At 36.3% G+C, this 27,646-nt stretch overlaps 1 protein-coding gene and 1 pseudogene across 1 annotated transcript in view; both read left to right on the forward strand.

Moving 5' to 3' along the window:
- Positions 1-26,085, forward strand: part of CCDC7 (coiled-coil domain containing 7) — a 305,131-nt gene extending 279,046 nt beyond the window's left edge. The window contains exons 14-17 of the mRNA XM_044678170.1: positions 5,294-5,359; positions 6,044-6,202; positions 23,731-23,759; positions 26,028-26,085. Of these exons, the coding sequence (XP_044534105.1) occupies positions 5,294-5,359; positions 6,044-6,187 (210 nt within the window). The 3' untranslated portion in view covers positions 6,188-6,202; positions 23,731-23,759; positions 26,028-26,085. The remainder of the gene's footprint in view (positions 1-5,293; positions 5,360-6,043; positions 6,203-23,730; positions 23,760-26,027) is intronic.
- Positions 26,086-27,162: 1,077 nt separating this feature from the next.
- On the forward strand, positions 27,163-27,263 carry LOC123250866 (annotated as a pseudogene).
- Positions 27,264-27,646: the final 383 nt, after the last annotated feature.

The raw sequence follows: 27,646 nt of genomic DNA on the forward strand, positions 1-27,646 counted from the left end.
TCTAATAATTAGAGAAATGCAAATCAAAACAACTCTGAGGTATCACCTCACACCTAGCAGATTGGCTAAAATGAAAGAAGGGGAGAGTAATGAATACTGGAGGGGATGTGGCAAAACTGGGACATTAATGCATTGCTGGTGGAGTTGTGAACTGATCCAGCCATTCTGGATGGCAATTTGGAGCTATGCTGAAAGGGCTATAAAAGAATGCCTTCCCTTTGATCCAGCCATACCATTGTTGGGTTTGTACTCCAAAGAGATCATAGATAAACAGACTTGTACGAAAATATTTATAGCCGCACTTTTTGTGGTAGCAAAAAACTGGAAAAGGATGGTATGTCCTTCAATTGGGGAATGGCTGAACAAATTGTGGTATATACATGGTGATGGAATACTATTGTGCTCAAAGGAATAATAAACTGGAGGAATTCTATGTGAACTGGAAAGATCTCCAGGAATTGATGCAGAGGGAAAGGAGCAGAACCAGAAGAACATTGTAAACAGAGACCAATTCACTGTGGTAAAATAGAATGTAATGGACTTCTGTGCTAGCAGCAATGCAATGACCCAAGAGAATTCTGAGGGACTTATGGAAAAGAATGCTACCCACATTCAGAGGAAGAACTATAGGAGTGGAGTGGAAACAGAAGAAAAACAACTGCTTGAACACATGCTTGAATGTTGAGGCGGACATGATTGGGGATGTAGACTCGAAACTACCACACCAATGCAACTAATAACAATTTGGAAATAGGAAATAAGATCAATGACACATGTTAAAAGAAGTGGAAATATGCATCAGCCATGGTGGGGTGGAGCTCGGGGGTTGAAGGGGAAAGTAAGAGCATGAGTTATGTAACCATGTTAACTTTTCTAAAAAATAAATATTAATAAATGTTTAAAAAAATAGAAGTGTCATGGGCTTCTGTGGAAATCAGTAGATTCCCCCCCATTGAAGTCTTTCAGGCAAAGGCTCATTGACGATTCTTGGATATGTTTAGATTCAAGCATTGGTCATGCTCCATGAGATGACTCTTGTCTTTGGGATTCTGAGATGCTGGGAACTTGTCACTGGCAAAGCAACCCTCATGCCTGCAATTCTCTCCTTCCTCATCTCCTCTTCCTGGCTTTCCCTGGCTTCCTTTAAGTTGCAACTAAATTCTCTCTTTTGCAGAAAGCCTTCCCCAATCCCTCCTAATTCCAGCGCTTTCCCACTATTAATTTCCTATTTGTCCTGTCTATAGCTTGTTTGTATATATTTGTTCATAATGTTATCTGACACTGGGAAGAATCGTCATAAAATTTGTCCTCTTCTCATTCTTAAAATGGTTAAAACCTTGTAGGTTCTGGCCATAAAAATGTGTCTAGAATGATGGAAATGATAATAGAGGAGATGATGTGAAATAAATTCTGAAAGGGATTTTCAGGCATTTGTGAGTGAAGGAGGAAAACTCTTGCTTTTCTTGTAATGAAAGTGACTTGGAAATAAGCAGTGCCTATGAAGATGTAAAATTAGAAGAGAGTAATTTGGAGATAAATTTCTTAATATATTATTTCTTTGGCTGCTGTGGATATCACCAAAATCTAGAAGGCTTGATTGAGTAATGGAACCATTGAGCAATGGAACCATAGAGCAGGAATGAAGGCCCCAGCTTTCTCCAACCAATCTATACAAACTGAACCAGTCCAGGCTTTTGAGGGTGTTTTTCTAAACTGGCTCTCATATTTTGGAGCTGATTGTGAAGCCAGAAGGGAGACTGAGGAAAATAGAATCAGATGAAATTTCTTTGTGGCAGAGCACTGAAACTGGGGATTTCATCAATCAGGTTTTCCTGTGTGTTCGTATTTGAGTTTTCCTGGATTGTGTCTATCTCCAAGCTGTTAGAAATATTAAATCACACACTGATAAATAACCGCAAGTACAAGGTCATGTCTGGAGCAGGGTAAATTTATGAATTCTTTCTTGGTTCGCAGAGTCCCTACAGGAGCTGTTCTTATTCCATAGGACATATGATCAGCACTAAGGATGCCTTCAGCATTTTCTGGTCTCTGAAGGTGACACCTAAAGCTTACGAGACTGTATTCATATATTCAGTTTAGAATAGAGGCATTGGTTTTAGTATTAATTCAAGCACTTGGAATTTCTTTACATTGTTAAAGAAACTGGCTCATAATCTGTTGAATCAATTTCAACCAGTCTGTATCCTTTTCTCTTGGCCTGTGTCATAACCAAATTGATTTAATAGTTAGCTTTTTATATAGTAACTTTAAAGTTTGAAATAAATTTTGCTTCTTGAAATTACTCTTTGACATAGGTGCTATTTTTATTATCTCCATTTTATAGGTAATGATGGTGGCTCTGGTGCACAAGAACATGATGGAGATTACAGTTCTGCATGTGGAAATAGATAAAAGTGGGAGTGTTGTTACCTGAAAGAAGGGGATATGGATGGTGTAATGCAAGGTTGCTAGCAGAAGCCTTTTGCTTTTGCAAATTCAACTGTAAGCAGCCCTGGCATTTAGGTTTTAGAGTGTTCAGAAAAGCAGTTGGAGCCTGAGGCTATAAATAGTGCTCAAGTTCCAACTGAGGGCCTTTTGCCTTTTGGCTTTGGCTTTTGCCTGTTGCCTTGGGCTTGTGGCTTTTGGGCTTTTTGCCTGTTGGCTTTGGCTTTTGGCTTTGCCTTGGCCTGTGCTCTTGTCTTTGGGGCATTTGGACCTAGCTGATTTCTCTGGACCTCTCCTTGATCTCTCCATTTACATCCCTGCTATTTCCCCTGAATTTCCCTTTGGGCCCTGGGAGGAAGGGTGGGCTTGGTGGTTGGACATTGTGGGTTTAGTTTCTGTAGGCAAGTAGGACATCCTAAATCAAGCCACCCCTAATTTAGTGATTTGATAAATACTTTACTTCAAAGGCAGTCAAACTTTCCTGACTGGGAGAGCCAGCTTCTCTCAGTCTAACCCTCTCCTGTGACCCATCCCCCAGCACCAGCCTTCTCCCTAGCATCAGTTATAAAAACCTAAAACCTCTTTTCCTCTGATTATCTCTGACATTAATAAATCCCCCTTGTTACCTACACAAAGCCTCTGGTGAATCATTGTATTGAAGATTAAAGCAAAGGCTGAAGAGGGAAGAATTATTTTCCTTTTATTTTCATGAGGGAAACCTAGGCATCTATCTTGGGCTGGAAGTACCCAGTGAAGATTTCCTGCAGACATCAGTTTCACAGGCAGGGAGGAGCTTTTGACTCCTCCCTCAAAGGACTTTAGAAATTAACAAGTGAAACCCCCAGCCTTGATCTGAACATTTCTGACTGTCCCTATTCTCTTGTACCATAGAGATACCTTCCCTGCCTTGAAGGATCAAGCTTATTTCCTCCCAGTACCCTCTGTTTCAAGCCTCAGTGAATGAACAAGCCTGTTTGAGCTGCCCTCCTGTATACTCCCATTCATTCCCTTACTTTTCCTATATACTACCTTATTCATCTCTACACTCAGCTATCCCCTTCATTCCTCCTCCAATCACTTTACATCACCTTTATCCCTACTCACTACCCAGATTACCTCACTTCTACATAACAATGGAGAACTGGCTTGAGGTGGCAGGGCACAATTTTTAGTTTTACCTAAGCCCAGTCTCCTCAACTTGAGGGCAGATGCTTTGAATGTATACTAAAATAGGTGTTGCTACAACTACATTCTCCTTTGCTTGGCCAATTCAAACACAAGAGACTTGATCAGGGAGCTTGCTTATAAAAGGACAGTGAAAATTCATACCACCATCTCTGTCTCATGCCAACCCAAACACACAGCCAGCATTTAGTCCAAGATTTTACACTTGCTCTTTAAATTGTTCATAATCTCTGACTTGCATAAGATTTTTTAATTGTTATACTTGTCTAAAAACTCATAAGCTTGTCATTAGTAAAGATGAACCACAGAGTCCCTGAACCAGCCACCACTTTAGCCAGTGGAGTCAAGCAAATTGACTTAGGTAATAGAAAGAGGCAGGCACCTGAGACACAGTTCTGCTTGCCACCCTACACCTCCTTCTTCAGAAAGCTGGGAGTGAGGGATGTAAGTGTTAAAATTAATGGTTTAGCTAAATATATGAAAATTATAAATCTTTTATTTATAAAGTAGAGAAATACAAAAGAGTAGAAAAGACATTAACCTATCTAACTAAATATTGTTTCAATGCTTGGCTCAGCCAGGACTTGTTAACTGTCAATCAGAATTAAACTATCTCCAGAAGACAGGAAGGGAAAACCAGCTATTCACTTACCCAAGACAATGACTGGAGCTGAAGATGACTCCTGAGGCCTACTTTCTTGGAGTTGACCTTCTTCTTAAATATGACTTCCTTCTTGGAGTGACTCTCTTCTTGGAGTTCACTCTCTACTAGCCTCTTTTATCAGCCTGCCTGCTCAAGGATTTTCATGGCTTTTGTGGTGGTTTCCTGTCCCTGCCCCTTTTCATAGGGGCCAATCACAGTTTCCAAATTGTCTGAGTTGTCACCTTTGGATTCACACCTTTATGAGTGTGTGAACTCTTAAGTTTCTGGCTGTTTGAGTTTGGGAAAAAAGGGTGGAGCTCTCCAAGTATCTTACTGGTTTCTCATCTAGCATCAAGTAATGTGTGAATTCACTAAGTGGTTTTCAAGCTTCTCCCACCTGATTTAAGCTCATGTTGATTCAAAGTTATTGCTAACCAAAGTGTTAACTCCAACTAGGCAAAGAGAACAAAGGATTCTCTTTTCACAAGTGTGAACTCAAAGAGAACCAAGAATTCCCTTTTACAGGGACCAACTACTCAAAGGAAGGGCACACCCAGGAATCAGGGTAAAGGGGGTCAACTTTTACTTCCATTTTCCCTTCTTACAGTTAACCTTGCCAGTCAACAATCTGCAGATGAGGAAACTTGGGCTAAGAAGTGACCAGCTTTGCTTGGAGATCTTGCAGTGTCTAAAGGGGAATCTGGATTGGCATTTGTTATTATTGTTTTTTCTTTTTCCCTTGATATTTGTAGAGATGTCAGATTTCAACATCAGGGTGGGATGCAATAAGTTTTTGTGAGTATGACATTAATAGTCATTTCTAGGTTAGATATTTTTAGGTCAATCTATCCTAATACCTTCAATTCATCATTATTATGATTAAATGATATTTTCCAAAGAATAAAAAAGATTAAATAAAAATTAGGAAATGTATATAAAAAGTAAAATGTATATTTTTAGAGTTCTAAAGTAAGCATGAGAATAAAGAAGAAAAATAAATATTTTCTTATTATTTTATAGAAAGTAGTAGCTTCTCTGGAAAATGAGAACAAATTTCTCCTGGAACAATTGAAAGAGGCTTTACAGGTAAAGGATAGCATGGTACTTTGATATAGTTTGCAAATTAAGGAACTGTTTATTAAGGACTTTTAATAAGGGTTTGTTTGAAAAACAGGAAGATCTTATTTTATTAATAGCCATATATATTTAGAAATTGTGTTATTTTATGCATTCAATGTTTTTTATAATTCATTTTTTGATCATTCAGTTTTCCACACTATTTTTCCATTTTTTAAAGATCTCAATTCTCTGAGTGCAAATATTTCCTCTTTCACCTATGGATTTTCCATTTCAAAGGAATTGCTTATAGGCCTAGAAGTTGATAAGCACCATTATTTATTTGTGGAATATGTCAGTTAGAGTAGGGATACAAAAGTAAAGGAGTCATACCAGCTATCTTCATCTTAAACTATCCTAACCTTGGGAAATTCATCAACTGCACAGTAATAAATGTTTCATGTTACTACTGGTAGACCGTAGGGGTCAAGCCCAATGTTCCAATTGCTGGGCTTCTTCTCTTTGCTTTCATTCTTTCATTTGCTCTGATACTGAGAAAATAAAGTCATTTCAGACACCTCGTAGGTCATGCTTTCAGAGAAAATGGGAAAGGGAGTTTGAAGAAGATAGGCATAGTGAAACTCAGACCACTCTTGGATAGAGTGAGGAAATGACCAAAAAGCTTGCTAATCGTGGCTAACTATTTTTGAACAGGAAGTTGAAAAAGCTAAGAAAGATCTTGAAGCAGCACAGATCCAGACCCGAAAATCAAGTGACAAAGTGAATGATAATTCATCTCTTACAAAGGGCAAGAAGGGAAAAAAAGGGAAAAAAGATAAAAAAGGAAAAACAAACTAAGGAGAAATATAACAGGTAAAGGGAAAAATGTGTTTTCATATTGTTATGTATTTTATTCTTACTTGTTTTCTCTGAGCTTTTGTGCATCTAATTTTATCCTCACCACTGCCTATTTTCCTGTGGGAATATCAACTTGGAAGGAAGGGGCAGAATACCAATTTTTGAGTATCTGTATGCTAATGAAGTAATTTGAAACCTATACATTCCCTGATCTCAAGTGATCCTCTAGACTAGGAATCTCCAAACTTTTTGACCACATTAGTAAAAAAGTTTTGAACATGAACCAACAATGTGTATATTTACTTATCAGTTATATGCATGTCCTTCATTATTACTAATATATAATAGAATTATTACTGATAATTACATAGAATTAAGTTTACAGAAAAATTAAGAGGATAAGACAAAAATGTAATTATATTTGAACTTAGAACTAATAGGTAACCACTGAAATTTATTGAGTAGGGGAATGACATCTGCACTTGAAAAGCACTTTTTCTGGGGGACAGGGGAAGTATGCAGCTAGGTGGCTCAATGGAAAGAAAACCAGACTTGGAGACAGGAAGTCTTGGGTTCAAAACAAACTGGCTTCACACACTTCCTAGGCTTAGGAAAGTCACCTAGCTTCCACTGCCTACTCCCTACTGCTCTTCTGCTTTAGAACCAATACTTAGTATTGATTCAAAGATGGAAGTGAAGTGGGACACCTCCTGAAAAATGCCAAACACTCAGGTTTAGAAGTTTTAGGGACCTTTAATAACCAGCCGACCAGGGCGTCCTCCTCACATGAGAGAGAATTGCGACACCCATAAGTATGTACAGAACATATATAGGAAAATAAGTTGGTGGGAACTTTTCTTTGGCGCGCATTTTAAAGGACTGGATTGATGTGTTTGAAAATATACATTAAGCAAAATGTGGTGCTGTTAGCAACCAGGGAGGGTCAGGCCAGTAGACAGAAGGGAAGTGAGATATGGACCAGGGAGAAGGTTCAGTTAGGCTGCTGACCCCTTGAGGGGCCCTTGAGGACTTTTGAGCATTTTCTGCTCCATTACAGAAGATGAGTTTTTAAAAAAAAGGAAAGAAAATCCATTTGATATTTGAAGTATAGATTAGAGTAAGGAGAGATGAAGTTGGATACCAATGAGGAAATCATTGTTTAGGGAGAGGTTATGGGGGCCTAGTAGGGGGTTAGCTATGTGAACCATGAACATGGTGGGTATGTGAGAAATGTAGCATTAGAAATGACCTGATCTGGCAAATGGTTTGGATATATGGATGTGGCATGAGGGAAAATGAAGAGCCCAGATGACACTGAAGCTATGAAAACCTGGGGAACTAGAAGGATTATGTTGCCCTTAATGGTAACAGGAAAAGTTTGGAAGAAGAGTGAGTTTGGGAAAGGTGGTGGAAAGAAAGTAGTGTTATTTAGGATTTAGATCAAGATTCATGCTTATCCTTTGTCACTCACTCTCTATCATCTAAAATAGAAAGGTGGAGGCAGGGTTCTTACTCATTGCCCTAGAATGCAGAGCCCACCTATCAAGATGTGCCTATGGTAGCCACAAGATGATCTGATGGGCCACATTTTCCCAGTGCTACCTCCCAGGTTGCTATGGATAGCAGTTTAGTTTATATTGGTCATATGAATCTGGCACCAGGCTTAAAAGGAGCAAAGTTACTAGCTTGTGTAACAAAGGAAGAGGAAGGAATGTTGGCATATAAGGAGAGGTGTAATTATATTGTTGATAAACCTAATGACTAGCTCTTGGCTCTCTATTGGTTATTTTACTGAAGGTGGGATAGGATTTTTCTCCCCATGATTACATATACCTTGGAGTGATTTCATAGTATAGAGATTGGGGGGTGGGAGATCACTTTAGAGATCACTGCTCTAGAAGGACTAAATTTAAAATTGGGATCTTAAAAAGAAATAAGACCAAAAAACCTACCTTTCATATTTGAATTAAAAGAAGCATAAAGATGGTCTTTGAGAGGAGTCCATCTGTTCTTTTAAAAATTATTTAAGGTAAATAATTAATTTAGAATATTTTCCATGGTTACATGATTCATGTTCTTTCCCTCCCCTACTCCCTCTCCCATTTCATAACCAAAGAGCAGTTTCACTGGGTTTTACATGTATCATTGTTCAAAACCTATTTCCATGTTATTAATATTTACAATAGAGCGATCATTTGAAGTCAACATCCCGAGTCATATCCCCATAGAAGCTTGTGATCAAGTAGTTGTTTTTCTTCTGTGTTTCTACTCCCACAGTTCTTTCTCTAGATGTGGATATGTTCCTTCTCATAAGTCCCTCAGAATTGTCCTGGATCATTGCATTGCTTCTAGTAGAGAAGTCCATTACCTTTGATTGTGCCACAGTGTATCCATCTCTGTGTACAATTGTTCTTCTGGCTCTGCTCCCTTTACTCTGCATCAATTCCTGGAGGTCTTTCCAATTCACATGGAATTCCTCCAGTTCATTATTCCTTTTAGCACCATCACCATAAGATATCACAATTTGTTCAGCCATCCCACACTCAAAGGACATCCCATCATTTTCCAATATTTTGCCACCACAAAGAGCATGGCTATAAATATTTTTGTACAAGTATTTTCCCCTATTATCTCTTTGGGGTATAAACCCAGCAGTGGTATGGCTGGATCAAAGGGCAGATAGTCTTTTAAAGCCCTTTGGGCATAGTTCCAAATTGCCATCCAGAATGGTTGGATCAATTCATAACTCCACCAGCAATGCATGTGTCCCAATTTTGCCACATCCCCTCCAATATTTATTATTTTCCTTTGCTGTCATATTAGCCAATCTGCTAGGTGTGAAGTGGTACCTCAGAGATGTTTTGATTTGCATTTCTCTAATTGTGAGAGATTTAGAACATTCTTTCATGTACTTATTGATAGTTTTGATTTATTTACCTGAAAACTGCCTATTCATGTCCTTTGTCCATTTCTCAATTGGGAAATGTCTTGATTTTTTTGTACAATTGATTTAGCTCCTTATAGATGAGAAATTAGACCTTTGTCAGAGATTTTTGTTATAAAGATTTTTCCCAATTTGTTGCTTCCCTTCTTATTTGAGTTGGATTGGTTTTGTTTGCACAAAACCTTTTTAATTTAATGCAATCAAAATTATTCATTTTACGTTTCTCTGTCTCTTACTTGGTCTTAAATTCTTTCCTTTCCCATAGATCTGACAGGTATACTATTCTAGGTTCACCTAATTTACTTATAATTTCCTTTATATTCAAGTCATTTGCCTATTCTGAATTTTTCTTTTTATAGGGTGTGAGATGTTGATCTAAATTGAATCTCTCCCATACGGTTTTCCAGTTTTCCCAACAATTTTTTAAACAGCAGGTTCTTATCCCAAATACTGGGATCTTTGGGTTTATTGTATACTATCTTGATGAGGACAATTACCTCAAGTCTATTCCATTGATCCTCCCTTCTGTCTCTTAACCAATACTATATTGTTTTGATGAGCATGGCTTTATAGTACAATTTAATGTCTAGTACTTCCAGGCCCCCATCCTTCACATTTTTTTTTCATTATTTCCCTTGATATTCTTGATATTTTGTTCATCTAAATGAACTTTGTTATAATTTTTTCTAGTTCTGTGAAACAGTTTCTTGGTAGTTTGATAGGTATGGCACTGAATAAGTAAATTAATTTGGGTAGGATTGTCATTTTTATTATATTAGCTCATCCTACCCATGAGCAATAAATGTTTTCCCAATTATTTAGATCTAGTCTTAATTGTGTAGAAAGTGTTTTATAATTGTGTTCATATAATTCATATGTTTGTCTTGGCAAGTAGATTTCTAAATATCTTATATTATGTAGGGTGATTTTAAATGAAATTTCTCTTTCTACCTCTTGCTTCTGTGACGTGTTGGAAATATATAGAAATGCTGATGATTTATGTAGGTTTATTTTGTATCCTGCAACTTTGCTAAAGTTGTTGATTATTTCCATTAGCTTTTTAGTTGATTCTCTAGGATTCTTTATGTAGACCATCATATCATCTGCAAAGAGTGATAGTTTAGTCTCCTCATTGCCTACTTGAATTCCTTAAAAATTCTTTTTCTTCTCTAATTGCCACTGCTAGCATTTTTAGTACAATGTTAAATAATAGAGGTAATAATGGGCATCTGTGCTTCACTTCTGATCTTATTGGGAAGGCTTCTAATTTATCCCCATTTTGAAGGGGACACTTGTTGATGGTTTTAAATATATACCATTTATTATTTTTAGAAAAGGCCCATCTATTCTTATACTTTCTAGTGGTTTCAGTAGGAATGAGTGTTGTATTTTATCAAAGGCTTTTTCTGCATCTGTTGAGATAATCATGTGATTTCTGTTGGTTTGGTTGTTGATATTGTCAATTATGTAGATGGTTTTCCTAATATTAAACCATCTTTGCATTCCTGGTATAAATTCTACCTGATCATAGTGAATAATCCTCATGGTAACTTGCTGGAGTCTTTTTGCCAGTATTCTATTTAAGATTTTTGCATCTATGTTCATTAAGGAGACTGATCTGTAGTTTTCTTTCTCCATTTTTGGTCTACCTGGCTTTGGAATCAGTGCCATATTTGTGTCATAAAAGGAATTTGGTAAAATTCCTTCTTTACTCATATGTCAAATAGTTTGTATAGTATTGAGATTAGTTGTTCTTTGAATGTTTGGTAGAATTCACTTGTGAATCCATCTGGCCTTGGGGATTTTTTCTTAGGGAGTTCCTTGATGACTGGTTCAAATTTTTTTTTTCTGAGAGAGGATTGTTTAAGTATTCAATTTCCTCTTTTTTTAATCTAGGCAATTTATATTTTTGTAAATATTCACCCATTTCACCTAGATTATCATATTTATTTCTGTATAATTGGGCAAAATAGTTCTTAATAATTACTTTAATTTCCTCTTCATTAGAGGTTAGGTCACCCTTTTCATCTTTGATACTGTCAATTTTATTTCCTTATTTCCTTTTTTAATTATATTAACCAATACTTTATCAATTTTATTTTTTTCAAAGTACCAGCTCCTAGACTTTTTTATTAGTTCAAAAGTTCTTTTACTTTCAATTTTATTAATTCCTCCTTTGATTTTTAGGATTTCCAATTTTAGTTTTTATCTGGGAATTTTTAATTTGTTATCTTTCTAGTTTTTTAATTTGCATACCTAATTCATCGACATCTTCCCTCTCTGATTTGTTGATATATGCACTCAGGGGATATAAAATTTCCCCTGAGTACTGCTTTGGATGCATCCCATTTTTTTTGATATGTTGTTTTCTCATTGTCATTCTTTTCAATGAAATCATTGTTTCTATGATTTATTCTTTAACCATGTAATTTTTGAGAATCATATTATTAATTTTCAATTAATTTTTGATTTGCCTCTCCATGTACCCTTACTAATTATATTTTATTGCATTATGATATGAAAAGGTTGCATTTATTATTTCTGCTTTTTTGCATTTGTTTGCAATGATTTTAGGGCCTAGTACATGTCAATCTTTGTGAATGTACCATGTGTTGCTGAAAAGAAGGCATATTTCTTTTTGTTTCTATTTATTTTTCTCCATATATCTATTCATTCTATTTTTCCTAAGCTTTCATTCACATCTCTTACCTCTTTCTTATTTATTTTTTGGTTTGATTCATCTAGATCTGATAGAGGGTAGTTCAGGTCTCTCAATAGTATAGTTTTACTATTTATTTCCTCCTAAAACCCCAATAGTTTCACCTTTAAAACTCTGGATGCTATACCATTTGGTGTATACATGTTGAGTACTGTTGTGAGGAAGATTAGGTAGTAATTAATTAAGAATTAAGCTTCATCTAGCAGGAAGGGCTGGAGCTGGAGAATTCCAAGATGGATTGAAGGAGCAGGAAGGAGTGGCTTGTACCCTGAGAGAGACTCTATTAGTGATGGGCACAAACTGTTGTTAGCCCTGGGAGATCTCAGAGTAAAGGACACTCTGCATCCAGCCCTTCCTGTTAGATAAACCTTAATTCTTTTTTTTAAACCCTTGTACTTCTGTGTATTGTCTCATAGGTGGAAGATTGGTAAAGGTGGGCAATGGGGGTCAAGTGACTTGCCCAGGGTCACACAGCTGGGAAGTGGCTGAGACCGGGTTTGAACCTAGGACCTCCTGTCTCCAGGCCTGACTCTCACTCCACTGAGCTACCCAGCTGCCTGATGAACCTTAATTCTTAATTAATTACTACCTAATCTTCCTCACAACAGTACTGATATTTCTTCATTGTCTATATTGCCTTGTATCAGGATGTAATTACCTTCCCTATCTCTTTTAATCAGATCTATTTTTACTTTGGCTTTGTCAGATATCATGATTATGACACCTGCCTTCTTTTTCTCAGTTGATGCCCAATAAATTTTGCTCTAGCCTCTTACCTTTACTGTGTGTTTTCTACTTGCCTCATGTGTGTTCCTCGTAGATAACATATAGTAGGATTTTAGTTTCTAATCCATTCTGCTATTTATTTCCATTTTATGGGTGAGTTCATCCCATTCACTTTCAGAGTTATGATTACCACCTGTGTATTCCACATAATTTTGATTTCCTTTTTTAGTCCAGCCCTTTCTTCTTTTGCTATTTCCTTTTAGACCAGTGGTTTGCTTTTAATCAGTCCCCCTAATTCCCACCCTTATTTGACTTTCCTTCCCACCCCCTCCCTTCTTATTTCCCTCTTACTTTTATTTAAAGTCTATTAAATGCCCCCCTTACCTTTCCCTCCCTTTTAATGCTCTCTGCCCCACTCCCTGCTTGGTTTTTCCCCTCTCAACTTCCCTATAGGATAAGATAGAATTCTATACCCCAATTCATCTGGCTGCTCTTCCCTTTCAGAACTGATTCCACCGAGAGTAAAGTTTAAATATTACCTATTGCCACTCTCTTCCTCTCCTTCTTATATTAATATTCTTCCCCGCCTCACCCATCCCTGCCTCACCATGCACTCTTTATGTGGTATTATTTGTCCTAGTTTTCTTCTTCATTCAAGTTTCTCTTGGTGCCATCTTCTATTCTGCCCCCCTTTTTTACATATCATCTTAAACAACTTAATACCCCAACCTCTGCCTGTGAATAATTCTTCTATTCATTATGATAATGAAAACAATTTTTGAGAGTTACAGTTAACATTTTCCCATATAGAAATATAATCAATTTAACCTTACTGAAGCCCTTACATTTCCTCCCTGTCCTTTCTTGTTTACCTTTTTATGATTCTCTTGAATTTTGTAATTGGACAGCAAAATTTCCATTTAGTTTTGGTCTTTTCTTTAGGAATGCTTAGAAATTTTCTATTTTGTTAAATGTCCATACTTTCCCCTGAAAGCATATCGTCAGTTTTGATGGATAGGTGATTCTTGGTTGTAGATCCAATTCTCTTGCCTTCCTGAATATCATATTTCAAGCCTTATGGTCATTTAGTGTGGAGGCTGCCAGATCCTGTGGAATCCTGACTGGGGCTCTTTAATATCTGAATTGTCTCTTTTTGGCTGCTTGTAATATTTTCTCCTTAGTTTGGAAGCTCTTGAATTTGGCAATTACATTCCTGGGTGTTATCTTTTGAGGATTTTATGTAGAGGGTAATCTGTGGACTCTTGATATCTATTTCTTCCTCTTGTTCAAGAATATCAGGGCAGTTTTCTTGTATAACTTCCTGTAATATGATGTCAAGGCTTTTATTTTTTCCCAGGCTTTTGGGTAGACCAGTGATTCTCAAATTGCCTCTCCAAGATCTGTTTTCTAGGTTAGTTGTCTCTTTAATGAAATACTTTATGTTTCCTTCCATTTTGTCATTCTTTTGTCTTTGCTTTATTAATTTTTGCTGTCTTGTGATATTGTTAGCTTCTACTTGCCCAATTCTAGTCTTTAAAGATGGGTTTTCAGCTATGATCTTTTGATTTTCCTTCTCAGTTTGCTCTAGTTTGTTTTTCATGACTTCCAGAAGGTCTGTTCTTGCCTCCAATTTGTTTATTACTTCATTTGTTTTCTGTGCTTCTTTTTTCCATGTGGGAAATTTTGCCTTTTAAACTATTATTTTCTTTTTGAATTACTTTCATTTCTTTTTCCCACTTTTCTTCCCATTTTTCTTCTATCTTTCTTACTTGGTTCTTGAACTACTTTCTGAGTTCCTTAAGAACTTATGACCAATTTCTATTTTTTGGGAAAGTTTGGATATATTTGCTTGTTTGTCACTCTGCTTTTGCTTCTGTGTTTTACTTTTCTCCATAGAAATTATCCAGGATCAAAAGCTTTTTCTGTAGCAACTTATTTCTTTTGGCACATGTGGGTTGTGGTTCTTGCATTTTGTTGGACATTGCTGTCTTAGCTTCTGTCTTTGTATTATCTTCCCTTCCCAGCCAGAAGTCTGAGTGACAAAGGCAGGCAGTTCTTTGTGTAGTAAGCTTTAAAGCATTTTACCCTGAGGCTGTTTTTTCCAGGCCCTACTACCTCTGCTCTGGCCAGCCTGCCTCTGCCCAATCTCTGTGCTCTGCTACTCAGGCTCCATGCTCTTCAGTCTTGCATCACAAGTCTTACTTCTAAGGCCTTGCACTGCCCTCAGGGGTAAGTCTCAGCCAGCCTCCAAGACTTTAGAGACTGCCCCGGCCCTTGCTCTGACTCTGGCATGGTAGGTGGTGTGAGGGAGAGGAGATCCACCAATCTTTTGTTAGTGTAGTTTCACCCCCTTATAGTGTGGAAATCCCCAAACACTGCCTATCTTTAAGGCTGTACCCATGGGAGCATTCCTTTATGTGTCTGATTTTGATTTCTGTCCTTTTGAGATGCTTTGTATTGTTTGATTAGAAGGAGATTCCAAGAGTTCCTGCTACTCTGTGGTCATCTTAGCTCCAACCCCTTGTCTCAAGTCCATCTGTCTACTCCATTTTATGTATTTAGGACTAATGGAATTCTACATTTTTTCTTAATAGTGCAGAATTGTTCATATAATTATATCTCAATATGCATGATTTTGGCAATGTAAGCACCACAGCAGATCAAATCCCATCTCTAATTTAGGAGATAAGTATTAGTTGTGTGAGAGGAAAGAAGGTAAAATACCTTCATATTTTAATGGTTAAAATTAAATTATTAGGCTGTTAGTAGCTTTAACAATTTATTACATCAAAGTAGTGAGAGAAAAGAAAGGGAAATGTAGGAAGGAAGTAGAGAGTTGCCCATTCTACCCCCCATGTGCTGTTTTGATGGAATGAAGGTCACCAACAACAGGGTTTCTTTCTCAGGTTCTAGTCTCCAGCCAGAAAAGCATGAGAGTATGTGAGCAGAGCCTTAGTGTTGCCTTTATAAGCAATTTTCTCCACCGTCTTCTAGCTCTGCCATGTCACATCTCAGAAACCAATCATAGTTCCTTAATTTGCCTGATACTGCTCAGGGGGGCAATGCTTGTGGGATCAATTTCCTGCATCATTGGTTTCAACTTCCTTTTCTGAGGACCTGCCTATCCCTGTGCATTTCAATGGCAAACACTGGTTGATCACATCAAAGGCTGCTGATTGATTACATCAAAACAAAGGGAGGGGAATTCCCTTCTCACACTATGATCCCAGAGTTTTTTTAGTATCAGAGACATTCATCTGAAGTCCTTGGATATCTCTTAATTGTGAGTGGACTCTACAATATTCTTTCAGTTAAAATATCTATTAAAAAACCTGAAGCCTAATAGAGAAAGGCTGTACAAGGAACAGTCAAGCCAAACTCTACCAACATTGTTCTTCAAACAACTTCAAAATATCATGCTAATTCCATAGTAGCATAGCAAACAAAAGGTCTGACAATTTTGGAGGTTGGGAGGAGAAGTCTGTGGCACTGGGTTAGGGTGCTGGTCAGGAGCACAAGATAGGAGTAATATCAGTTGGGTACCTTGGAGATGGCAGTGGCAGCAGCAAAAGTATCAGGAACTCTTACTGCTATGAGATAGTAAGGGGACTTAATATCTGGTCAGAAAGAGATATAGAGGATATCTGTTTCAGCACAGTGTAGTACTAGGCCTCATATGGAAACTCTGTTGCCTATTATCCAGTTCTGAGCTGCACTTATAGTCTCAAAAGAGTAAGGACTCTATTCCCTGGGCACAGTCCCAGGATAGAGAGAAAAGCGCAAATACCTTATATTGCAAGGGATCAGGGACCCTTCCTGGGTAAGGTTCAGAATAAGACCAGGAGAGGAGTAACCATAGTTCTCCTTGGATCACAAAACTTTGAAGCACCAAAAACTTACTGACTCCTAGAACTAGCTATTCTAGGGAAGCAGGGCAGAAACATGTAAAGTTTGGGACAATGACACCTCACCACTACAACCCTCACCAAGTAAGAGTAGAGCCCTACTTTAAAATGAAGTTCAAAATCAAAAACAGGCTGAGAAATAAGCCAATAACAACAAAAACAACCCAACCATAAAGAGAAACTATGGTGACATGGAAGCTCAAGACACAAACTCACAAGACAACAACATGAAAACATCCATAAGCAAAGCTTCAAAGAAAAATGCAAACTGGACAGAAACCAATAGGAATTCATGGAATGACTAAAGAAAGAACAAAAAATGATTTTAAAAATCAAATAAGCATAGTAGAGGAAAAACTGGGAAAATAAGTGAGATCAAGGCAAGGAAATTATGAAAAAAGAATTAACAGTTTGTAAAAGAGGCGCAAAATTACTAAAGAGAATAACTTCTTAAAAAACAGAATTGGCCAGATGGTAAAAGATGTACAAAACCTCACTGAAGAAAGAAATAATTTCTAAAAAATTAGAATTGGGCAAGTGGAAGCTAATGATTCTATGAGCTATCAAGCAACAATAAAACAGAGTTAAAGGATGAAAAATAGGAGAAAATTTGAAATATATCATTGGGAAAACAACTGATCTGGAAAACAAAGAGAAATAATTTATAATTTTTTTGTACTACTTGAAAGTCATGATCCAAAAAAGAGCCTATACATCATAGTTCAAGAAATTATCTCTTCAATTTCCACTTCTTTGTTATCACAAATGGAACTGTAATAAATATTTTTATACAAATAGGTCCTTCCTCCTTTTTTATTCCTTTTGGAAATAGATGTCTTGAGGGACCAAAGGGTATATACAGTTTTAGAGTCCTTTGAGCATAGTTTCAAGTTTTATAGCACTTCTTTTTGTGGTGGCAAAGAATTGGAAATTGAGAAGATGCCCACCATTTGAAGAATGGTGGAACAAATGGTGGTATATAATTGTGATGGAATACCGTTGTGTTATAAGAAATGATGAGCAGGATGGTTTCAGAAAAATCCGGGAAGATTTATATGAACAGATACATAGCAAAGTGAGCAGGACCAGGAGAATACCATACAAAGTAACAGTAGTATCATATGATAATTGACTGTGAATAACTTAGCTACTTTGGTCAAGACAATAGTCCAGGACAATTCCAAAAGACTCATGAATAAAAATGCTATCCATTTTCAGAAAGAGAACTGATGAACTCTGAGTGAAGACTGAACCATATTTTTTTTCACTTAAAAAAACACACAAGCATAAGCAAGAGACAGTAAATGATAACTCAACATATTTAGACAAAATAGAATCATAGTAGTTAGTGCCTTCAGTTTCAAATTAATGTTTTGTTGGAATTAAATTTTCTGGACTAGGGCCTGGGTCTTTCTGTGTGATCTCACCCTAGATTATTGTAAATGTTCTTTATAACTCCTAATTTTTACCTCTGAAGTCTATTTTCCCAGGAACCACAAAATGGCTCAGAGGTATTAGATTCCCAAGTCTTACAACTTCCATCCTCTTCTGTGTGAAGATGGGATTGACTCTCCCTTTGCCTACTTTTAAATTTAATCTACCAAAAACAAAGACACCCCTGGGCAGTGTTAAGCAAATTTAAAGACTGCAATTGGTCCTCATAAAGTGGAGGAAGGGACAGGAAGGGACATAAAAAAAGGGACTAAAAAGATGATGAATTTCCTATCCAAGAAATGGTCTTTGGTCTTTGGCCTGAAGCTTCAGCATGAAGGACCTAAGGCTGGTGACTTGAACTGCTTCTGGTAAAACTGCTCTTGGATCCTCTCCTTTTGGACTTCAGATTGGGTGAGTGAAAAGGAGCCAGGCACCAGAGCAAATATTTAGTGTGTTAGTTTAGATATCTTCTTTAACCCCCTTTACATTTCTCTACTTTCACTCTTCCTCTTTTTGTAAGTAAAGCTGCTAAAAATTATTTTGACTTGAGCTGTATTAATTTTTAAAATTAGCGACCAAATTCTCTTATATTTAGTTCAACCATAAATTTAATTGCTACATCTGTTTTTCTATGTAGATGATTGATCAGTGAAAAGGCAGAGAGATAAAGCTAAGCCCAGGGGGAAAAGCCATTGGTGTCTTTTTCCCAGCCCTTTAATACTTGCCCTTTCACCTATAGCCTTAAAAGGCTTCAAGCTCACTTTTATACTTAGGGTCAAAGAGCCAATGATAAAATGTGCAAAGGACTCCCAAATGATCAAATGTTTTGATTTCCCTGCCAAAAAGCAAGAGACTTGAATGGCATATTGCAATTTTACCCAAAACCTACTCATAAAGACTAAGAACTTGCTCTCACTAGAGGATGTTCCTAAACCTAGGAGAAGAGAGACTAAAAGGAAATAATCATATAGAGGTTGGTGATTTAGGGGTAAGATTCTCTCATCTACTAGAAGATCAGGAGTTTGAGAGTTCAGGGAATTTGGAAATCTGGAATATAGGGATGAGTAGAATAGGATAAAGAAATGTCATGTGCTATTTGGCGAGAGGAAAAGTTTGACACTTTGGAACTCTGGTGGGCAGAGTTCACACATGGTGGTTATATAGTTTGGTAATGGTCAAGCTGTGACATGACAATGTTATTTTCACACTCAGTCCTGGTCTCCTACATTTCACCTAGGGTCAAAGGACTCCTTTTCCTCAGCACCCAGGGAATACCCAAATACAGTAGGAAAAGGCAGAAGTTGAGATAGAGCCATATTTCCTGGCTGGCATTCCCCAGTGACCTCTTCTCCACCAAGAATGATTTAGAGATGAGAAAAATGCCAAAGCATGAGATTTTGAAATTTAATTTTGAAATTCACAATTGAATATCTAACTATCAAATAATAAAAGAGAAAATATCAGGCATCACAATGAAATTTCTAGGCATTACAGCAACTGGGAAACTACAATTCAAGCAAGCCCTGCAATAGATGGATAGAAATTTATTTTACACTGAATAGAAAAAGAGGCTTCACTTTGAAAAAGTTATCAAGACTCTATGGAAGACAAAAAATGATGAAAATGTCAAGGTCAGCAAATCAGTCAACAAATATTTATTTAGTCCGTGTATGAGATAAGACTTTGCCCCTAGAGATTTTCTAATCTAGTTTGGGAGGCAATACACAACAAAATATTACTAGCAAATTAGATGAGGGCTAATAATTTCATTAGTGTAGAGAACTTTCAGATGAGAAAACTTTTCTGTTTCAGTGTAAGTCAGGACCTTTGCTGCCAATTCATAATCTTAGAGAGGCACCTCAAGGTTAAATGCTTTGTCACAAGTCACATAACCAGTTTGGTTAGAGGAGATAGTTTACCTCAGGTCTTTCTGCTTCCAAAGCTAGCTTTCTATCCACTGTGCCATGCTGCTTCTCAAAGAACTAATAATACTATGCAGTAAATTATATAGGTTATAAATAAATGAGGGTGTCAGGAAGGGCTCTAGGAAAGTAGGAAAAAGGGAAACTTTTTGATATGTTTACAGAGAAAGTTTCAAAAAGGAGACAAAATCTGAACTGAGTCTTAAAGGATGGGTAGGATCTAAATATTGTATAGGCTGCCCCTGGAAATAGGACAGAACTATAAAATTATATATGAGTATTCATGTATGTGTATATATGAAATATATGTATACTATATGCTTTGGTCCTAAATTTATAAATACTATACCATATGCTCTACTATACAACATTGTATACTAAACTATACAATACTATGTATACACACATGCATATACATATGTAAGTCATACATATAAACACACATGTGAAGACATTCAATACTTATAAAATATATACTATGTCATTGTGCTAAATTGTTGGGTTACAAAGGAGAAAAAATAGGAATAGTTCCTACCTTCAAGGAAATCTATTATCATTTATAAAAGTAAATATTGTACACTGGTAATCATTATTCTGCTGATGCTATATTTTGCTTAAATTCCTATGTTTTGGCCACAATCACTGACACCTACATCCTGAAAATATCTCATGTAGATTTTGAGAAATGCAATGTGTCAAAATTTGAGGAATTCTAGAGAGTTGTACTTCAGGAAATAAATATCTTGCCATTTATCCTCTTACCTCTTGTGACAGTGAAGTAGATACTTCTTCACTTGTCTTATAGATTTCCATAGTAACTGAGGCAGTGCTATAGCATGGAAAGAGTATTGGATTCAGAGAGGGTCTGGTTCCATTCCTAACTCTGCCACTTCCTCTGTGTGATCTCAGATGAGGCACTTTTCTGAATCTCTGAGAGACAGCAAGTTACTTATTTTTTTCTTTCTCTATAGGCCTAGATCACATGTAGGCAAGGCCATATAGCTAGCAAGTACAATCAGGCATCCTCAGTTCCTGGCCATGTGAGCCAGAATCTAATCTGTTGCCAAGTTTTATCAAATGATTGCCTCCCTATCCCATATTTCACAGTGACAATTCCAAAAGTTTTCTTTTCTTCTTAGATCCCAACCAGATGATTTAGCCTTCTATTTTAATAAGAAGATGGAAGTTGTATGATTATAGCTCCCTTAATTCTCTTTTTCCAGTCTTAAAACTTCTCAGCACCACCACCTATATGCCTTTCTTCTTTCTTGTGACAGGTGAAGAGGCAATCCAATCCCTTGATATGACTAACCTCTCCTGTCCTGCTTGCTTCAGGACCTTGCTTCAACAGTCAACAACAAACATTTATGAATGACCTACTGTGTTCAAAGTAATATGTTATCATTGGAAATAAAGAGGCAAAAATGAAAAAGTGCCACCCCCATCCATGAAGTAGGTTATATTCTACTGGAATCTCCTCCATATCATCCCTGACAGAGTCAACAAATCTGCCTTCAATTTTTTTTATTCCCAGGATAAATATTCCCACATAAGATGGGCCACAGTCCTCTCAGTCTCCTGATCATCTTCCTCTGGATATGCCACATGCTTTTCCTAAAATATGATGCTCACAACAGGGCACATGATCTTATGGCAAAATATGAAAGATGATATGAAAGGTTATATCACCTGCTGCACTCTGGGCACAATAGATTTGTTTTTTTCATAGTTTGAACAATCCTGGATCTCATTGATGTAGCTCTATAATGTGCTGGCTTGAAGTAGAGAGTACAATATAACCTATAAATCAGAGCATCTTGAGACTATCATCAACAATGGAAAATCTTTTTTCCATTGGAACCTTGTACAAAGCATCTTCCATTAATACTACTGAATATGACACTTTGTTTTATGCCTTTCTTTTTACCCATAATTAAGCCATAGAGTCATTAAACAAAAGTATCTCTACACTTTTGCTCTGAAAAAAACCCCTTTATTTTCTGTCTTCATATCAATTCTAAGACAGAAGAGTAACAAGAGCTAGGCAAGTGTAGGTGGGGGTGGGGGGAAAGGAGAGTAAGTGATTTGCCCAGAGACCCACAATTAGGAAGTATTTGATGTCAGACTTGAACCCAGGTCCTCCTGACTCCAGTCTGGTGCTCTATCTATTATGCTACCTTGGCTGCCCCCCAAATCTTATATAATTTTAACATACATGTGGGAGATTTTTGATTGGAGAATCTCTAGAGTTCTGTTTTGCTTTACCAATCCAAATTTCTTAATAATCAATAAACAGTAAGCAAAATGGACCATTATTTTCTCCATATCTTTTAAACAATTCTATGATTGTAGTAATCTGACTCACTGGGCAGGTAGCTGGCACAGTAGATAGAGCATCAAGCCTGAAGTCAGGAAAACTCGTCTTCCTGAGTTCAAATCTGGCCTTAGATTCTTACTAGTTGTGTGACGCTGGGCAAATCACATAATCCTGTTTGTCTCAGTTTCCTTATTTGTAAAATGAGTTGGAGAAGGAAATGGCAGGCTGTGCCATTCTTTTCTAGGAAAACTTCAAAGGGGGTCATGAAGAGTTGGAGGCTTCTAGACAAGTGATCTGAATATAGCTGCAGGAATGCAAGACAAAGGTCAATAGTTCTACCTGGCTCCCTCATTTGCTAAGAGAAACTAGAGGGTGATCCACATAGCAATAGACTTAGCTTTCAGGGATATTTTAGCCATCAAGCATAATTTTACTCTCTTGGACTTAAATGTCATGTGGACCTGGGGCAATTAGTGCTGAAGAGGAAGCAAAGTAGTTCAAAAGAGAAATTTGATCTAAATTTGATTTGCTTTCACTTTTGATACTACTGGGAATCTGATTCCTGAAAGATTTGTCAATTGATGACAATGCTGGGTTGTTTTTGTTTTCCCCTAGTGAATCATTGATTGACTTTTTTTCACTGTTGACATATAAACTGCTGATGTCCAAGCTCCTTTTTCTGCTGATTTGCAAGATGCCATTGTTGGTTAGGTTCTCAAAAAAAAAAAAAAAAGAAGGAAATTCTAGGCTGTTAGAACATTGTTGAAATAGTTGATCATGGGTTTCAGGTAAAAAGGCAAATGGGCTTGCGGGGATGAACCAGTAAGGGAGGATTCAAAGGATTAGAGGTTGTGATGAGATTGAAGAACAAATTTAGTAGGGTACAGGAAAGGTAAAAGGAGTAGGATATTTGAGACACTTTTCTTGGTAACTGAACTAGGATTTGCAAAGGGGCCTTGAAAACCTTTCTAGTTTCTTTGAACTACAGGGTAAGAATCAACACAGGAATTAAGAAAGGTTAGTTAAAAATAAGAGCTCTAAAAGAAAGCCATCTCCATTAGAGAAAGTTTGAAGATTTACTATAAGCAATAATTGAGTCAAAAAACTATAGAGTACTTTTACTAAATAGTACTTTTTTGACCTGATTGTATTGTTATGGTTTTCAAAGGATGCCTAATGTAACTAAGTTTATACAATAAAAGAATTTGACAATATCCATCCACATTCCTTCATCATACAACTTATGGTGAAACAATATGGTATACATAAAATGATTCTGACTTAGAAGTTAGGAAGCATAGTCCTCCCTTGTACCTAAATTAGCTGGCAGAACTTAGAAATCTATCCTGGAACAATTTCTTCATCTGCTTAATCAGTAGGATAGATGAGATTGTCTCTAGGAGTCTTTTTAGTTCTAAAATTCTCTTGAGTTATATTGACCTATGATAATTGCTACCCTAAATGAAAAGTGTTAGAAATTCTAGAGCCTTCCAAATGAGTTGATGGAAATTTTTTCTGTTTATCATGTATGTTTTTTAAAAAAATGTCACTGTAGTATTATTGTCTTTTTTTGTAGGATGGAGAGACCTAAACAGTAGGAGAAAGGTAAAAAAAAAGTATTATTCATTAGCCTTCCCATTTCTTCCCTCACAAATCCTTTTGTTCTTCCATCAAACAAAGGAAGGCAATAGACATCCTGATCAAGCCTTTAAGATGTCCTGAATTAGACCATGATCTACCTTGCCACAGTCATTTACTTGGGAAGGGAGATTAATTTTTTCTTAATCAAAGAAGGTAAATATGTGAAGACTTAAAAACCAGTTTAATTTAAAAAGCAATGATATTAAAGAGAAGCAGCTTCTTGTTTTTTTACTAAAATTAAAGTGTAATAGTCATGTAAAAAAATTTAAAAAGAGATCGGAGAAGTTTAATTGAATTCAAAATATCTCTTTGAACTGCTTGCCAAGAAGAATACCTAGGGAATTACACTTTGGTGACTCAAAGAACTCAGTGATAATTGTAATCCCTCCTATTCATGTTGTTATTTATCGATGCCCTCTTAATCTTTCTCTCAAGATCAATGTCTGTTTCATTAATTTTTGCTTTTTATTTATTTTTGAACTCCAGCTCCCAAAATATTTAAACTCTCATTGATATACAGCCCCACATTAGGTTATACCCCTATGCTTCATTACCCTTTTTACCCTTTCCCTCCTCACCGAATGCAACTGAACAATTCAGTCTTTTCACTTATAATCTTTTTTGCATTGGTGAGTAAATTTTACCTAGGAGATGTCTATTGGTTTATGAACCTATAAAAATGTCAGCCCTTTCACACTTCTAAGTTACCAAGTTGATTATATCAGAGGATCAAGAAATCTTGCCACTGAGAGGTTTGATTTTCCACAAATACTCTGTCAGTGTTTCCAACTGTTAGCTTGAAAGATTAATCACTGCATTATTTTTAGGGGATTTAAGAGTTTTTTAGCATTATAAGTACTACACTGGTGGGTAAGATGTCAGAAAAACAAAAAAATATACTAAGGAATATTTATTTCTATGCACAATACTCATATGCAAAAGAGTTTCAAAATTACTTGTCTAGTTACGGTTTCAAGAATTAAGGGATGATCATTCTACTAATTATGCTCAGAATTTATGAAGTGCTCTGCTCAGTTCCTTAAAGATAATTTATCTTTAATAAATTATATGCTATTCTGGTCTCAAGAAAAAAATAGGACTTGGATTTATTCATTCATTGTAATGAAGCTTATTTTATGAGTGCATTATTTGTCATTTATTTCTTTGTTACCTTATATTCTGTGTTATCCTTAAAATGAACAGGTGGAAAGATAAAGAAAATTCATAGCTAGTAGAAATAATATGTTATGCAGTAGTCATGGACACATTTACCTATTGCATGAATTATATAAATATAACATAATACTGAGTGTCCATGATGACCTCATGGTATGGCATCACTTACAACATAAGCCAGTTTCTTCTGTAACCACAGTGAAGTATTAACTTTGAAACTAAGGGAGATAACCTATTGAAGGAAGAGAATTTGTATAGCTGTCATAGCCAATTTATCATTGTAGTAGATGTCAATGGCTGATTTGAGAGGGAGAATACTTGAACACTTAATATTTCTATATATAATATACATGGATTATCCATAAAGATAGCCTGTAGCACTTCAGAATATGATGAACAGCTTTTGTAGAGATGCCATTTTAAAAATGAAAATTGATATGATTGAATATGTTAGGCATTGGGTCTTTCAAGCTCGGTGACTGGCAACTGGAATTACCAAAACCACAGTAGCTATTGCAAAAGTTTTTTAAAATGCCCTCTGCATTATGTTCATGTAAAAATGGGTTCAACATAATCAGTCTCCTGAATTTCATCATGAAGTCATTGCAAGGCACTATCAGATTGTAATGAGATTATATTGTATGAATGCTTGAAAATGTGTTCATGCAAAAGATGGTAAAAAGGTTGCTAAGACTATAAGTTGCTACCACTGCCAGCACTCAAAATTTCTGTAGAATTTTTAAGTAATAACTGGATATTTTATTGGAAGTGATGTGTTTGCAGCAAATGGGAGAAAGCTGAAATGCAGAAAAATGAGGAGTAGGGGATGGAGTGAAGAATACCAGATATAGAAGGAACCACAGCATTTCATACAAACATATCCTGGCAAAGCTTTATTAAGTTTATGCTGATTAGTCTCATTCAGAATTCCTAGGCAGTATTCATTTTTGGCCTTTGAGAAAAGCAATTGAATATTACTAAATAAGATAAAATTTCAGAAAATTTAAGTATAATTACAATGTTATTTATCATATTTTATTTTGGGTTACTTCTTAGATCCTAATAGGATTTCTGAAATACTTTGGAAAGTCTTCCAAACCTGCAGAGAATGGAAGGGAACGAAGTAAGGAGAGAGCCCCACCTGAAAGATGCATGATGTGCTGTATAATAAAGTGCATTTGTTTAAACTTTACAACATATAGCAATTTATTTGGCCATAAGGAAGCGTTAGTAACAGAGATTTAATCAAACTCAAATTGTGTTCTAATATCCCATGTAACATATCACAGGTTGCATGTGATAGAGAGTATTTCAGCACTTTAATACTTCAAGAATCCTTGAGTTCATTGGTGTGGAGGAACTCCTTCCATGATTGCAGATAGTGACCCCTTCATGTCTTAGAGATGGTCTTCATGGCCAACAAGATGCATCGCCTTGTTGTATTTCTATCCTTCTGGTGGTTAAAAAAATACAACACATTGTTGCATTTTCTAAAATGGAGATCTTCAATCAACTATTGTGGCCTAGGTAGAGAAAGGTCTTAGATATCTGTTGGTGGACAGCAGATTTATCTACCTTACTCCATAGAGCTTTTGAGGATTAACTGACTGTGAATAAAACTTGATTCTGGTTTCCTGTGACATCTGTGACATCTTGGAGCACCATGGACAAGTGTAGTGAGAATCCCACCTCTTCAGCTCTCTCTTATTCTAGTTAGAGATTTGGTTTAGTTTAGACCTTAGTTTAGTTAAGTCATTTGGGTTAAAATAGTGTAGATCTTGACCCAACTCCCAGTTCCTGAGTTTGTCCTTAGATAACTAGGTTAGAGTAACCTCTTTCTACTGCCCTTACCCTTTAAAGTCATTATTAAAAAGTGTTTTTTGTTCCTGTTGTGTCTTTCCCTGTAGAAGTAAGATATCCCTGACTGATTTAGTCTAAGTGTCATTGGATTCCAACTGCCACTCACTCATATTGTCACAGCCCCTTTTGTTTTTGTTTAAGATACATCTTCACCCCTCATTCTTCCTTCATCCCTTTCCCCCCAAAAGAACCCCTGTGTGTGTATTTGTGTTTATTTACTCACATAACAAAACTAACAAATGCTTCCTATAATTCTTAATCTCATTTACACATCTCTCTTGGAAACTGGGAATTCACTGCCAGGCATAAACTGTTAAAATAGTGCCTAATTGTGCTTGCTTTGGCAGCACTTATAAAATTGAAATGATACAGAGATTAGCATGGCCCCTGCACAAAGATGACATGCAAATCTATGAAGCATTCCATATTTTAAAAAAATTAGTGCCTAATTATGGACTTCATTATCTTTCCCATTATGACCAATTTTTTTCTTGTATATTAATATGTAGTTAATTACAATTAAATGCTTCCCATCTTGTATTGGTGAAGATAAATTTTTGTTCCCCCCAAAGCATTACCTTACATCTTTTAGAAAATAAATTTTATTGATCTTTTTTTATTTTAGATCACCTAAATTTCCCTTGGTCTTTCCCTTACCTCTTCTACTCTCTCCCTGAGCCAAATTATATAGACAAAGTATATTTTTATGTATTTTAAAAATTAATTTCTACTACAATGCTTCCTGTTAGCATGAACAATTTAAAATTGACTGAAAAAATACTAGTTATGAGAGTTTTGAGGGAGTCAAGTTAGGG

The sequence above is a fragment of the Gracilinanus agilis genome, chromosome 5, assembly GCF_016433145.1.
Source record: "Gracilinanus agilis isolate LMUSP501 chromosome 5, AgileGrace, whole genome shotgun sequence".
Lineage (NCBI taxonomy): Eukaryota > Metazoa > Chordata > Mammalia > Didelphimorphia > Didelphidae > Gracilinanus > Gracilinanus agilis.